General features: G+C 39.0%; 1 protein-coding gene across 2 annotated transcripts in view; it reads left to right on the top strand.

Moving 5' to 3' along the window:
• The window catches only part of SHPRH (SNF2 histone linker PHD RING helicase), a 61,992-nt gene that overhangs the window by 19,501 nt on the left and 26,716 nt on the right, over nucleotides 1–15,775 (top strand). For both annotated transcript variants that reach the window (XM_081313053.1, XM_081313052.1), the window contains exons 11-16: nucleotides 1,221–1,299; nucleotides 1,765–1,928; nucleotides 2,018–2,274; nucleotides 4,114–4,235; nucleotides 12,655–12,743; nucleotides 15,177–15,269. In XM_081313053.1, coding sequence (XP_081169179.1) covers nucleotides 1,221–1,299; nucleotides 1,765–1,928; nucleotides 2,018–2,274; nucleotides 4,114–4,235; nucleotides 12,655–12,743; nucleotides 15,177–15,269 — 804 coding nt within the window. The remainder of the gene's footprint in view (nucleotides 1–1,220; nucleotides 1,300–1,764; nucleotides 1,929–2,017; nucleotides 2,275–4,113; nucleotides 4,236–12,654; nucleotides 12,744–15,176; nucleotides 15,270–15,775) is intronic.

The following is a 15,775-nucleotide window of genomic DNA, read 5'->3' as shown; positions in this document are numbered from 1 at the left end:
GATCGGGATAAGGCAGATTTGCTATAAGAAAAGGAGTTCAGTTGTAAAGGTCTAGAACAGACGTGTCAAACTCACGACGTCACATGATGTCACGCGATGTATCGGGATGGCTTTGCCATTGCCGGCAATGGGGTGGGTGCGCCGTCCGTGTGATACATCTGGCCCATGGGCCGGCAGTTTGACGCCCCTGGTCTAGAACAATGGTTAGCCAACCTTGGAATTTGGGGGACCTAAAGGCACATTGTACCATGGCACCAGGAAGTCTCAGTTAAGATCCATTTTTAGCCATGAACGTTCATGGGAGACTTTGGGCCAGTCACATTCTCAGCTTAATCTATGTCACTTGGGTGGAGAAACGGGAGGAAGATTGTGTAGGTGTGTACGAGCACCTGAAAGAAGGATGGGGTAGAACTGTTATAAATGAATCTTATAAATACTTCTGTGATATATTCCGCAATGAGTATATAAGAGTACATGTATGCACTTAAGCTTCAGTTACAAGCATAGTTTTCATTCATCCATTTATACACAAAAAGCATATAAAGCAGATGAATGAATGACTAAAACATTAAAAAAGAAATTGTTGCAATTCTGCCACTATAAAGAAGCTGTCCTGAGTAAAATTGTTTTTCATAAGCTTGTGAAATGCAAGGAACAAAGTGGCCTGGCACATCGATCAGGGTTAAAGTGTTCCATGGCATTGGGGCTACAACAGAGAAAACCTGTCTTTTGTTTTAGGAACCCCCTCACTATGAGAGAAATCGGGGTCTGGAGTAGGCTCTCTCTCGTTCTGGCAGGATGGGGAGGATTAATTTGCAGAAAACAGATTCTAATATAGCCTGAACTTCCATTGTAAATGTTTTATAAATCATCGTGAGCATTTTGAATTGGGTGTGAAAGCTTGCTGGAAATCAGTATTTGACTAAGAAAATAGGTGTTACATTAGCAAGTTTTACTTACCAGCAGCCTGACACCTGTATTTTGTGCAAGGTATGGTTTCCAGTTAATCTTCAGAGGGCCACATGACGATAGCATGCGTCACTTTTGCCAAGGCTTCCTGCTTCCTACTCCTAATACTGCATCAGCTTAAACTGGAGAAGGGCTCCACTGGACATTACCTTGATCTTACAGTGCTGTTTGCTGCCGACTGGGAGCTCTTGGATTTAATATTGTTCCTACATGTCACAATCCTGTCTTATATTTTTTGTCATCCTGTATAGGCTGCAGAAATGGCACTCCGTTTGAGTGGAATCAATCGCTGGTGCGTCAGTGGCACACCGGTACAGCGAGGACTCGAAGGTGAATGTCTTTTAAGTTGATATCACTGATTGCTGACCTGTGTATTGAAAACCAGCAATACTAGATGAATTGCTAGTGGATTATTTAGGCCACAAGCGTCAAACTCGCCACGTCACGTGACGTGTCTCAACGTATTGTGACTTTTTTTTTGCATTGCCGGAGCTGGGGTGGGCACGGCCTCTGTATGATGCAACCGGCCTGTGGGCCGGCAGTTTGACACCCCTGATTTAGGCTGTTTATAAAAAGATGGGCTACTCATTTTAATTTTTCAAAAAGTAAACATACTATCCAAGTTTTATCAATCCCTCATCCTCAAAAGAAAACAATCTTAATGAGGTTTAACTTGTCTGATGATGAGCTAAAGTAGATTATATTTTTTTAAAAAAAATAAAGAAATCATATTTTAAATAGTTTTTGAAAGATTGCCACCTGCATTCGGTAAACTTTACTCTTTCTCTGCAACAGATTTGTATGGATTAGTACTTTTCCTTGGTGCTGATCCTTATTGGGTCAAATATTGGTGGGATCAGCTTCTGTATCGACCGTACTGCAGGAAAAATACACAGCCTCTTTACAATTTCATTGCCAAGATAATGTGGAGGTCAGCAAAGAAGGACGTGATTGATCAAGTAAACATTTCAGTTCTAATAACATGGGTTTTTTTAGATAACATTTTTTACCCAAACTTTAGTTGTTTACTTTTGCTTCATTTTGTTAGATTCAGATCCCTCCTCAGACAGAAGATATACACTGGCTTCATTTTTCTCCTGTGGAGAGGCATTTTTATCATCGCCAACATGAAGTGTGCTGTCAGGATGCATTGGTAAAACTCAGGAAGATTTTGGACTGGTCTCTCAAACTCAGCAGCTTGGATAGGAGAACCGTGACTTCTATTCTGTACCCTTTGCTGCGTCTGAGACAGGCCTGTTGTCATCCACAGGCTGTTCGTGGAGAATTCTTGCCTCTGCAGAAAAGGTTAATTTCACTTCTTAAAATGGATTTAGATTCTCCTTATTAATATAGCTATATAAATATTTGGTCTTTCCGTAGCTACTCTGATAATAATAAATAAAATTCAGCAAATTTACTGTGTGAAAAGTAAAAAATGTCAAGCATTTATTTGGAACTGATATCGCTGCCTGATATTCCAGGCAGCAGTGGCAGTGCCCAGGGGTAGGCAGCCTTGGCTCTTTTATGAATCATGGACTTCAGCTCCCAGAATTCCTGAGCCAGCCATGTGGCTTGGTGGCCCAGCTGTGGGAGGGGGAAACTGGGTTGGTGTGGACACACATGCACACGCAGCTCAGCTGCAAGTTGAGCTGCGCGTGCATGCATGCCGGAGCACCACTTGCATGACTTGAGGTTCGCATGTGTGTGAGTTCACCAGGCTATTGCTTGTGTGAGTTGAGCTGTCCGCAGGTATGCACTGGCCTGCGGCCCGGGTGCAAATAAGTCACTGCCCATAGTGGGCCACGGCTTTAGACAGTAGTATTTTTGAAAGCAGCATCTCCTTTCTGTGTAGTTTAAATAGATCAAACATATATCAGAGATGAAGTTTATTTGTTACTGTAAGGTAACCTATTTACAAGTAAATAACTCAAATAATTTAGTTAGAAAATGTCTAAAATTGACTGCTTCATTCAAAGTTAATTATTTACAATTAAATCAATAGTGTTGAAGAATATTTCAATGTGTTCACCATTAATGAAGTTCAGTTAAAATTCAGATTATGGCCTGCAACTGTGAAATAATTGTAGTGAATAATTTTCTGTCTATTTCTGTTTTCTCCTTTTTCTTCTCTTGAGGAAGGAATAGCACATCATTGTGAAATTTGTAGTTGACAATTCAGGCCCTCACTGGACTAGAATGGTTATACAAACCTGTATTCGGAGGCTACTTTTTCTACTAACTTTTACCATAATGGTTGTTTAAACCATTGCAATTTCAGGAAGTGTGTAGATGGGATACAGTGGCTTTAATCTTAAATTAGTCCTCGGTTATTGATTACTCATTCAATGAGTATTTGAAGGTTGACAGTGTTGAATGAATGACCACTCCCTGAAGTTCCATCTGTCCCAGCAGCCCCACAGGCAGGTGGTCATGATCCAGGCGCATGGCAGCTGGCTCACATTTACAATTGTTGTAGCATCCCATGATCATATGATTACCATTGGTGACTTCCCTATCAGCTTTCCACAAGCAAAGTTAATGGAGATGGCAGGGAAGGCCACAAGTCACTCTTGTAGTGTCCTTTCCCATGCCCACCCATACCTGTGTGGCACTGCAGTGCCCTTTCCCATGTTCACTTACACAAATGCCTCAGCACGCCTTTCCATGCCTGCCCACATTTGCGTGGTGCTGCAGTGCCCCTTTGCATGCTTGCCTGCGCTCATGGGGAGCTACAATGTCTCCTTCCCCACTTGCCCTCACAGTGTGCCACAGAGTGCTTTTGTCATTTTGGCATCCTAATAGTTAGGAACATACGGTTTCCCCTGCTTTCGCTTTGTTGTCCCCTACGTTATTTTAACTATGCATTGTTGTTGATCAATCTTTTTCTTTACTTCCTCTTTTACTGCTTCAGTTGTTGAGGGAGATACAAAGTTTTGGCTCTTGCTGTTCTAGCAGCCTCAACCATTATTAATTGATGATGTTGTAGCCTTGATGGGTTACATTCTCTGTCCACACTTATGATCTCTCCCATATTGTGCAAGTTGTAAAGCCTGTGGTCAGGAGCATTGTTCCTTCTTTGTTCTGCAGTAATTTGGATAGCTGCTAGGATTATGTGTATCATTCATGTTTGGTTCTTTGTTCCAGCACAATGACAATGGAAGAGCTTCTGACATCTCTGCAGAAAAAATGTCGGACAGAATGTGAAGAAGCTCATCGTCAATTGGTGTGTGCTCTTAACGGCTTAGCTGGTATCCATATTATTAAAGGTAAAGAAAAAAGAAAAACCTTGGAAATAGAATGGAATAATTATTTGATTTGGAAATATATTGTGTTTTTTTTATCTTAATTTGTTACAGGTAGTCCTCAACTTACTGATACAAAAGGGAATAGAAAATTTGTTGTTAAGCAGTACATTTGTTAAATGAGGCATCGTGTAACTGCACTCAATTTCACAACATTTTTTGCCACAGTCATTACATGAATCACTGTGGTCTTTAAGTGAGACATACTGTGACTGTGACTTGTAACCTTCCCTGCCAACTTCCCCATTGACTTTGCTTGTCAGAAACCAGCTCAGAAAATCACAAATGACGGTCACATGACCGCAGGATATTGCAACTGTTGTAAATACTCTAGGACAGGGGTAGGCAACCTCGGCTCTTTTATGACTCATGGACTATGCTGACTCAGGTTGCCTACCCCTGCTCTAGGAGTGGTCAAGTGTCTTAATCATGATCATGTGACTTTAGGGATAATGTGACTATCATAAGTGTGAGGACCAGTTGTAAGTCCCTTTTTTCAGTGCCATCATAACAATTGCCAAACAAATGGTCATTAAGTAAGGACTAGCTGTATATTAGTTAAGTTAAGCTGTTTTCACTAGAGTCTTCCAAGCAAAAAGTAGCTATTATCTGAATGTAGTTACCTAATGAGAGTACCAATGAATATGTGAAATGGTACTGTTTTGGCTTTCAGGAATAAAACTAAGTAAAGTTTAAATAATACAATGTGTGAATTGAAGCATCTCAGACTTTTGTATTATGTTGCTAACATATTTTGATTAATCAGTAGATTAACAGATTAATTGATAGTGTGCCATCAAACTGGTATTGACTCCTAGTGACCACATAAATAGTTTTCTCCAGGATAATCGCCCCAGCCTAGCCCTTCAGGTCTTACAATAATATACTCATTGCTGCTGGTTGTCCTCTTATCTTTCCTTCCAGACTTGCTAGCATTATGATGTATCTCCAGAAAGCTTTGTATTTGCATAATGTATCCAAATTGGAGCCTGGACATTTGTGCCTGGAGTGAAAATGTTGTGGGTTGATACATTTTGATAATTACTTATTTTCCTGGCTGTCTCTGGTATTTTCAGGAACCTTCTCCCAACACCAAAGTTCAAAGTACCGTTGATTTTTATATGTCGCCTTTTCGAAGTCCAACCTGCACTTAACGCACCGTGTCACAGGGAAAAGCATTGCCTGCACAATTCTGATCTTTGTACACCTACAAAGTCATGGCATTTGACTATCTTTTCCAGGGTCTTCATGGCTGCCCTAGAAAGTTCTGATTTGCAGGGTGTTTCTTGATTGCTGGTTTTATTTACTGTTAATGGTTGAACTTGAAATGCAGGTGTTATCCATCACTTCAATATCTTTATTGTCACTTCTATCCTGGTTGTTCTACCTGTTGTAATTAGTTTGGTCTTCTTTATGTTTAATCTTAGTCCCAGTTTTTCTCTGTGCTTCTTGTCATTTATTCCTAGAACTTGCACATTGTTTGCATTCTCAGCTGTCTAAAGGTGCATCAGCAAGAATGTTCATTTATATTTCTTCCTCCAGTTTTAAAATTATTCTTACCTTTTTCCGTTCAATTTTCCTCATACTCAGCATACAGGTAGTCCTCCCTTAATCATCCTAATTGAAGCTTTCACCCTTAAGTGAAACAGAGGCTTAGTAGAAAATCATGTGATCACAATTGTGCTTTCCAGCTGGAAAAAGACAAGACTAGTAGGTTTCATACCTTCGGCTTTGCTCTTCTGAACATCAAAAGCAATGAAATTGCACCCTCAGTGCACCACATAAACAGCTTACAATACTTATAAAATCTCTGCCTCTGCAGTCTTTCTTGCTCTGCGAGGGGAGTGAGAAAAAAAAAAGCCAACAATTTCTGTAGGCAATCTCTCCTTTACCTAACCCTTTCCCGCTGCCACTGCATTCAGAACCTGCAGCTGGGGCAGAGTGCAGCAGCGTGGGCAGTTCTTGGGGCCCTGAGAATTGCCCATGTAACACCACTGCTCCACAAACTGCATCGGCTGCTGGTTCGCTTCCAGGTGTAACTTAAGGTGTTGCTAATCATCTTTTAAGCCCTTCATGGTATGGGTCCAGGCTACTTGAGGGACCATCTCATCCCATTGGGACTGTCCCCTCCCACCCGTGCTGGCAAAGAAGGCATGCTGTCGGCCCATCAGCTGGATTATTCTAGCTGGTGGGGTTCAGGAGAAGGTGCTGTTGCACCTGCTGTCTGGAACATTCTTGCCCCCTGGAATGAGGTGAGTTCTAACCCTCCTGACCTTCCATAGGAATGTAAATACCTGGTTCTTCTAGTTAGCTTGGGGCTCCAATGAGGGAGTATCACAGTGAAGTTGATAGATTAACAGGTCCCACTCCTCCCCCCCCATCCTGTTCCTGCCCTCCCCATCTTTTAATTGGGCTAAAGTATTTGGCTTTTTGTATTAACTTATTTATATTTTTAGCTTATATCCTTTTTATTTTTTATGATCGTAAGCTGCTCAGAGTTACCTTGAGGTAGGACGGGTGGCCAGTATATTTTGCAAACAAACAAACAAATAGAAGAACAGTTTGCTTTCTTGAAATCTCTTTCCACTCTTTGTGGAGGGGGTGTCTTGCCAGATCCTTTCTCTGGCTTCTTTGCAGAGCAGAGAGTTTGGAGAAGGGATTTAAAGAGAGTAGTGTAATCTGTTTGTACAGCGTGCCATGGCTCCCATCCCTGGGCTATTGTCACAATTCCATTGCTTTCAGTGCGTAGAAGAGCAAACAGCTTATTTTCTTCCATTCTCTTTCTCTCCAATCTGCAAGTGAAGAAAAGAAAAAAATACATCAGGCACAGATTTTGCATGAAAACAAATGAGGTATTTTGAGATTCCCATTTCTCTAAACACTTTCCACAGTTTGATATGATCAACAGAATCAAACATCTTTCTATAATCAGTGAAATACATATTGACTTCTTAGTATTCTTTGGCTTTCTCAATTATCCATTGTGCAGCAATAATAATGTCTCATGTTCTTTGGCCTTTTCTAAAGCCAGCTTGAACAGGAATTGATGGAGTATCTATAGAAATATGGCAAGAAGAAGAACTTGTAAAGGTTCTAACCAAAAGGATGGCAGCAAATCTGGAGAATTACAGAGACCATTGAAGAGGTCAGTCTTCATACTAATACCAGAGAAAGGATAGTTGAATATGCAACCATTGTATAATATCTTTAACTTTACTTTCTAGCAAAAATAGTGCTAGATTAGAGCCCCATGTGGAAAGGAGATGCCAGATGTTCAAGCCAAGGAGTGTGTTTAGAAAAAAATATCCATTTGTTCTGACTTAGTAATGACTAGGATGGTGATCTAACTTCATCTTCTAATACAAGTAGGGAATACTTGTTCAGATATTTAGCTTGCTTTGTTCAGTTTTTTGGTCTGTTTTCATATTCATCCTTTGAATTTATTTCATAGTTCTTCTAGTTCCCTACCAATGAGATTTAAGGCTTCGTTGTGATTTTTGATGTTCTTCTTAAAAATGGTGGCTACTGTATGTGTCCAAAATTATATCATGGAGTCTGATTGACTTTCTTTTTTTCACTTTAGCTTAACTATGAAAGATCATGAGCAGTTCATGATCTTTTTCACAGTCAGCCTCTAGCTATGTCTTTGATGTTATAATTGAGCTCTGCTATCTCCTTATACTAGTAATATAGTTAGTTTGATTTCTGCATGTAGCAAGTAGTGATGTCCATGTTTATAGATTTCATTTTGGTTATTTGAAGACTATGTTAGCAATGAAAAATCATTGGCAGAAATGGATAAGTCATTCCCCTGCTCCATATAGTCAAATTACATCTTCATCCTCAATATTTTCCCCTTCGGCATTCCAGTCTCTAAATTTGTTGATTTCAGACTTAACTTGACTATTAAACTCATTAACCTCCTCTTCTTTTGCATCAGTGGTTGGGGAATTAACTTGGATAATTGTCCTATTAAAGAGTGATCTGCAATATCTAAACTGACACTATTCGATCATTAATTGCACTGTGATCAAGTATTGTTCTTGCTGCATCTTACCTAACTGAAAGCTTAGGGTGTTCTTTATTTTTTGTGCCCAAATAGTGAACAGTATAATCTTCTGTCTGAAAGCACCCAATTTCAGCCCATTTAAATTATCTGATGTCTTAAGATATCAACACAGTATTTGGTCAACTTCATTTCATCTTTCAGTATGCTGAACATCCACCAGATTTATCCTTCTTAGATTCCATGTTATAACTGTAATTTTATCATTGCAACTTCAGATTTTCTTTTCCTGCATGGAAACTGGCATCTACATTAGATGCCCTGAAAGCTTTAAATTAGCAATGCCATGAACACCATTAATAATTCAAAAGATTCTCAGCACTTCTCAGTCTCATGTTGAGGAGCATCCAACCTGAGGGGGCCCTCAGCCAGAACTATATTGTTAATCAGCTTATCTTGTCTATCCTGTGCAGTATGAAATAATGCCTTTTTCATTGTCACTGAAGTGATGATCTGCCTCCAGCATCTTCTTATATGTCACTGCTGCCCAGTGTAGGAGTCTGCTAATTCAGCTGGGTAGCTTGGAAAACATTCATGCCTTGAATGATCTTGCTGGGATTCTATACTGTTGGCAAACATTCCTGATGTTCTTTGCGCATCCCTCCTAGGAACATCCCCCCCCACACCCCATTTGCTGACAATTTGTTAATGCATTGGTCTTGTATATTGTTTTCTGGCTTTATGAAACTTGAAGCAGCTTCAACTTTGGTCTTAAGTTCACTGGATTTCTTTAAAATGAATTGAAAAATATTCTTTTTTCATAGTTTGCCTGCAGTTCTTTTAAATATCAAGTGAACGTCAATTCTGGATTTAAAAGGCCAAAAGGAAATGTTACTCTTAGGAAATAGCTTTTTTGCAGTTTGTTTTAGTTGAAAACAACTAATGAATTTATGAAATAAAAAGAAAACTCTCTTGAACCATTTCCAATAAATTTAATAGTTTGTCATGAATTAGTTCTTACGGTATAATATCTGTGGAGATTCTCAGTCATGCAGGCCATAGTTGTCTCAAAGATGCTTTTTTCAAAAGGCAACTGAACTTTTTTTTTAACTCAAGGAAGAAAAACAATATAATGCATTCATAGATACCTGTCATAGTACCTGCCCTGGTAGCAAACTTGGGAAAGAAAATCATATCCTTTTAATTCTTCCTTCAAAGAAAGAACAAAGAAATGAGAGGTTAAAAGAGCAGACTGAAGTAGGAAAACCAATAATTTTGTCTCTTAAACATCAAATGCTCTGCCTTTCAGCATAAAATGCATGGTGCTTCAAAGTTTGTGAACCTTACGGATTTTCAATATTTCTGCATAAATGTGAAGCTAAAATGTCATTTGTTCTCCAAATAAGTTTTTAAATTAGGTAAAGAGAACCCGATTAAACAGTTGTGTAAAAAAATTATATTTATTTATTGAGGAAAATGACCTAAACTTACTTATGTGTGTAGTAAAAGTCACCATTTTGACTTATTTTTCGAGTTGGTCTTTATCATGGAATCATAGTGATTTCCACATCTGGTCAATGTCTGCTAGGAGGGGAGAAAGGGAAATTCCCAAAAACACATGGATTTGGATTTAGGAAATCTGGGATTTTAATACTTCAGTCCATGGAACTTTGGAAAATAATTTATTAAAGGATATAAGTGCTGAGAAGAAAGAGAAGAAAACGATTCCTGGATCTTGAGTTCTAATGTTAGGAGGTTATACTATTGACTGTCTATTGAACTGACAGTGCATAAGCTTAATCCTCTCAGAGGTGTAATAAATTCCTCATTTTAATGTTATCTTGATGTGATACAAGTAGTTCTAAATTGATGATCACAACTGAGCCCAAAATTTCTGTTGCTAAGTGAAATATTTGTTAAGTGAATTTTGCCCCATTTTATGACATTTCTTGCTACAGTTGTTAAGTGAATCACTGCAGTTAAGTTAGTGACACAGTTGCTGAGTGAATCTGGCTACCCCATTGATTTTGCTTGTCAAATGGTGGCAAAAGGTGATCACATGACCTCGGGACACTGCAACCGTCACAAATATGAACCAATTGTCAAACATCTGAATTTTGATCACATGTCCATGGTGATGCTGCAACAGTTGTAAGTGTTAAAAATGTTCATAAGCAACTTTTTCAGTGCTGTTTTAACTTCTAACAGATACTAAATGAACTGTTGTAAGTGGAGGACTACCTGTATTTAATTTCTTATGAACTGGAGTTAAACCATGTGTCGGGACCCACCCCAATCCACATCTTAGGAAAACAAAAACTCTTGGAGTCAGTTCTAGTCCAAAAGGAATTTTTACTAGGACATGCTTGGTTGTGGAAATACAAGACAGGACTTAGTGTTGTTTTACAAATTGAAACTCTATAAAGGGATCCCGGTTCAACCCCCCTTCCCTCAACCCCTTTTGGTCAGCCCCCATCATTTTACTTCGTGTCATCCCTTTCGTGGGAAAAAAGGAACGTTGAATCTTTATGGTTATTGCCTTCTTCCTCTACAGAATTAAACGAAGACACAGTCCAGATGCCTACTTCTCTAACCCTCCCTTTTGTTCCCCCAGTTCAAAAGGTTCCCTTGGTCTTTGAAATAACCTAAGGCAGGCTGAATCCACATGTGCTCCTCCTTCCTTGGGAGATGGCAGAATCCATGGGGGGGGATAATGTTTTAAACATACATTTATGAATGTGATATAAATTTATTTTTATTTATTTATTTAATTAAATTTTTATGCCGCCCTATTCCCGAAGGACTCAGGGTGGTTTACAGGGCAACATAAAATACAATATAAAAATAGTATAGTATAAATGGATTCTGACACCATGTTTCAGCATGTTGTTGTGTTTGTATTTTTCCAAAGGGACTGTATATTTAAAATATTGATTGTTCGTAAATAGTACATACTCATTTTGACCATTCCAACTAGTTTTGATAACGCAGGGAAATTTCTTGTCCAAGTCATTCAAGTTTAGTGTAACTTTAAATAATAATTTAATAATATTTTGCATAGACGTTACAGCGAGTGGCAAGTGAAGTTCTCAGTTTTAGAGTTCAAGTGCAATGGGAAACCACAGTTTCCTTGGACATCAATAAACCTGCCTGAATTTCTGGTTTATATATTTCCTCTCCTGTCTATATTTTCATGATTGTAAGGAGAGGGTTTGAAGTTTATGCTTAAGAAAACACCGTTACACATTATATCCCTTCTTTGCATTAACAGCTCAGAATCTGAAATCCAACTTTGATCCCAGACTCTTTTCAATATCAGGCACATTGAAGTATGGTTTAAATTTGAAAACTGATCAAACTGATTTCTTTGCAATTATAAAATTAGAACAGAAAAAGAACCATGGGCATCAAGCGATAGTGGTTTCCTATTATACTTGAACTGGACCTGGTTGTTTGAAGTATAGCATAACTAATCAATATTATCTTCCCTGCCCCTATTTTGTCTTCAAAAATAACAACAGTCAACTCCTGGTATATTTTTTACAATTTCAACCACAAGGAATAGCAAGGGCAGTACTTTGAGAATTGGCAAGCAGAAAGCAATTTTCAGAAATAATATGAAACTGTTATTTTAGACCAGGGTTCCCCAGTCCCTGGTCCATGGACCAGTACTGGGCCATGGCCTGCCCACAACTGGTCTGCACAAACAAGCCAAGTCCCATCTGTGTAATGCAGGCAGCACACAAAACCACACACTCTCCGGTCCTCAGAATAACCTTTCTCCACAGAACCGGTCCATGGTGCCCAAAAGGTTGGGGAACTCTGTTTTAGACAATGGTCACTTCATTTGTCTGAGTTTTAGTAAAAGGATTATAGCAATGGAAAGAATTCAGTGGAAGCATCCCACAAGTTTATTTGGTAAGAAGTTTGAGTTACCAGCTGGTAATTCAAACAGACTGCCAAATATATGGCAAATTCACCCTGAACTAGCTGAACAAGGGAGAACTGGCAGGGCAAAGATGAGGCTTCAGATTTCAGACATTTTGGTTTGTTAATTCCAAAAGAATTCCCTGGACAACATTTTATATTATTTCTCCTCCCCATCCTCTTTAGTGAAGAGAACAACTCAAGAAATGTTATATTTTTATTTATGGGAATAACAATTCTGTGATAGACTTTTATTTTTTTAACTTCATTTTCAGGGTGGAAGTTTGGTATTCAAGTCCTTTTCAGTTAGATTCATATATTGATCTTGTATATATTTTTTAATGTAAAGGTGCTTCTTTTAAAAAAAGGGTAATGATCATGTATACATAATTTTATATAAGCAGAAAACAGAAATGCAACGTTCCAGTCTGAAATGTGCTAATTTTTCAGGAGAATATGCTTCGGCGGCAGATTTGTATAGAGAGGTTCTACGTTCCTCTGAAGAGCATAAAGAGAAGCTCAAAACAGATTCATTGCAAGTATGTACACTAATTTGTAGGGTGTTTTTTTTTTGAAAGACCACATAGGCTAGTAAATGTTGTGTTAAAAGAAGCTAAACCTCTATGAATTCATTTATGAATAAACAGGTACATCTCCATTTCATTTTATTTTGCAGTTGTGATTGATGCAGATGGATCTAAATAATACTGTTAAAGAACAAGGCATAACTATCTTAAATGAAGATCTTTCATTAGAACATCATTGTGTGTACATATATAATGCTCCACTTATCATTGAATTACTTAACTTAGCTTTTTGGTGTGTGGTATTTTTTTAAATCTTTATGGGTGTTTTTGAAAGGATTGCAACAGTCTATTTGGAACATAGTACTTTACAGGCTTTCAGGACTGCGGTCAGCCCTTTGACCATGCCAGGTCAGGAAACAGGTTCCATGAAAAACGTCAGTATTCTGCTTTACTGATATATAGGTAATCCTTGACTTATGACTGTCCAAAGTTACAGCACTGCTGAATGAAGGGATTTACAAGTCATAGCTCTTGCAGTACCCCTGCTATCAGATGATTACTATCTGGGTGATGGGCAACCCTTTTGCACTTACAACCAGTTGTCAAGTACCCCATGATCACATGTTTGCCATTCACAACTTTCTTTGTTGGCTTCTCTAGGAAGTCATTGGGAAAGCCAGCAGGGAGAGTCACAAGTTACTGAGGTAAATCTCCTCTACCTGTGCACCCTCCCAAGTTTCTTTGGGGCCCCTCTCAGTTGCTCTTGCTGCCTTACACACCATAGACCTACAGTATGCCAGCCTGGCACTATGCAAGGTAGCTGCTGGCCATGCTAGGCCTTCTTCCTGCTTGTGTCATTCTCCAGATCACATGCACTGTTCTCCAAATTTCATGCCCATTATTGAGAGACCTGGAGAAGATGGTCAGACCTGGCCAGCAGCTGCCTCATAGGACCAGAACAGCCACACCTCATCAGTAGCGAGAGCAAAAGACTCTGATAGTCAGCTCAGGTGGCAGGGTCCCTGGGATTCAGGGTGGCAAAGATGAGTGCAGCTGGGCCTGGGCTGGGGTGCTTCCTGTGCTACTGCAGCAGCTGGAACTTCTCAGGATGCAGTGGCTTTGCATTGCATTCTTGGAGTTTCCTAGGGCACAGTGGTTTTGTGCTATGCTGCTGGGCCATGCTGGGGCAGTTGAAGCTTCCAGGGGTGGCTGCAGCTGCATGCTGTGCTGGAGCCTAGGGAATTTTTTGCAGCTCCAGAGCCATGGTATGCCAAAAAGCACCTAAGCCACATGGTTCTGGGGCTTCTTGCTGCCTTGCAAGTTGTAAGGATGCAGGGTGGTTAAAAGAATAGAGATGGGGCTGGAGGGGAATAGGCAATTGGGGGAAGTTGAAGGGGAGACAGTCTCTTACCTTGGAAGAACCAAGGCTTGGGGCTGGGAGGCTTCAAATTTAGAATGGCTTGTTGGAATTTGCTGAATGACTGCAATGGGGAATGCCAGAATTGCCATCGCTAAGCAATGAGGTCATGTGATGTCGCTTTATAGCTGCATCACTTAGCAATGGAAATTCTAGTCCCAGTTGCAGTCATGAGTTAAGGACTACCTATATTCTTTCTCCAAGATCATTTTTGTTGGTTTTCTATGGTTACTGAATTGAGTTCAGTAATTTTCTGGAACAAATTATTGAATCAATTTTGTGTGGTTGTATAGCTCTATTTGTCATTGTCCAGGTGACTGATATATTTGTGTAAATGTGTTTGACAGTAAAAATCTAAAATGATGGTTCTTTCACTTCAGCTTCAGAATGCTTTGAAAGCTTTTGAATTAAATAATGTGTGTATTTTCCAGTTATTAATTTAAATTATTTATATTTCTTCATATCACACATTTCCATTCTAAAAGCCTACTTTTTGTCTCCATTTCTTTGATGTGCCTATTGGCAGGGTTTGTGAAGGTCAAACACAGAATCTGGAGCAAAGAATGCCACGAATTTAAGTACACACACACACACACGGCTCAAATTTTGTGCTTTCAGTACACTATTTAACTTCAGCAATGAAAATATTTTCATTTATGCAGAAATTCATGTTTTGGACGAAACAGGCAAAGAGCTTAAGGCAACCATTTTAAAACCTTTCATTCCTCCCTTCACAAAATCCCTTCAAATAGGCAGAATTTTTCATCCCATTATCCATACTCCTTGCAGCCCTCATAGACTTTTACTTATTTTTTTAAAAAAATAAAAGATCATTAACTGTAAAAAAACAGCCATCCTGGTCAGTTGCCCTGATCTGAAAATGTGTATATACAGTACTATACAATTAAAAGTAAGAAATTATTTCTGAGTTTCCTTAGTGCACAAACCTGTTACACATTAAATTGTTCCCTATTACAGTTTTCAGAATATAATAGACTTCATGACAGGCATTTATGTTACATTGACAGAGACTTCATTCTACACACAATCTGATGGAACTTCTGATGGCAAATCATCCTGGGATACCACCCACTTTAAGAGATGGCAAACTTAAGGAAGAGGTACTTTGTTCATTATATACATTTCAGTGTGTGGGAAGGAGCACCTATTTGCAAAAAAATAAAATAAAAACAGATCAGTTGTATCTACAAACATAAAACATTCCCGTATGGGACAATTCATGATAAAGTCTGTACTGATTCCAGGGCTAGCAAAAAATTATCACAGTGTTAGGGGTGGGATTCTTTGGCTCCTGAGGAATATTCATGCCAACTCCCAGCTTCTTGTGCTGTTGATGCTTGTTTTCTGGTGCTGTGAGGAAAATGATTTTGAAGAATGGTGAAGAAGAAAAAGTTTTAAGCCAGATTTCTCTGTCTGAAGTTAGGCTGTCTCACTAACTTCAGAGGAAGAAATTAGAACTATTCTGTGGCTATCTAATAGATATTGTGATTGATACCATGAATAACTGACACCCCCCTATCCGAAAAAAGATTTTTGTTTGGACCTGCCTGGAGTCTTCTACCAGTGTTCAAATTATACTATTCCCCTTCGCAAACATCTGTTAATT

This window comes from Vipera berus (assembly GCF_964194415.1).
Source record: "Vipera berus genome assembly, chromosome: 1".
Classification (NCBI taxonomy): domain Eukaryota; kingdom Metazoa; phylum Chordata; class Lepidosauria; order Squamata; family Viperidae; genus Vipera; species Vipera berus.
The sequence above is the reverse complement of the archived record's forward strand: the minus strand, read 5'-3'. Positions and strand labels throughout refer to the sequence as shown.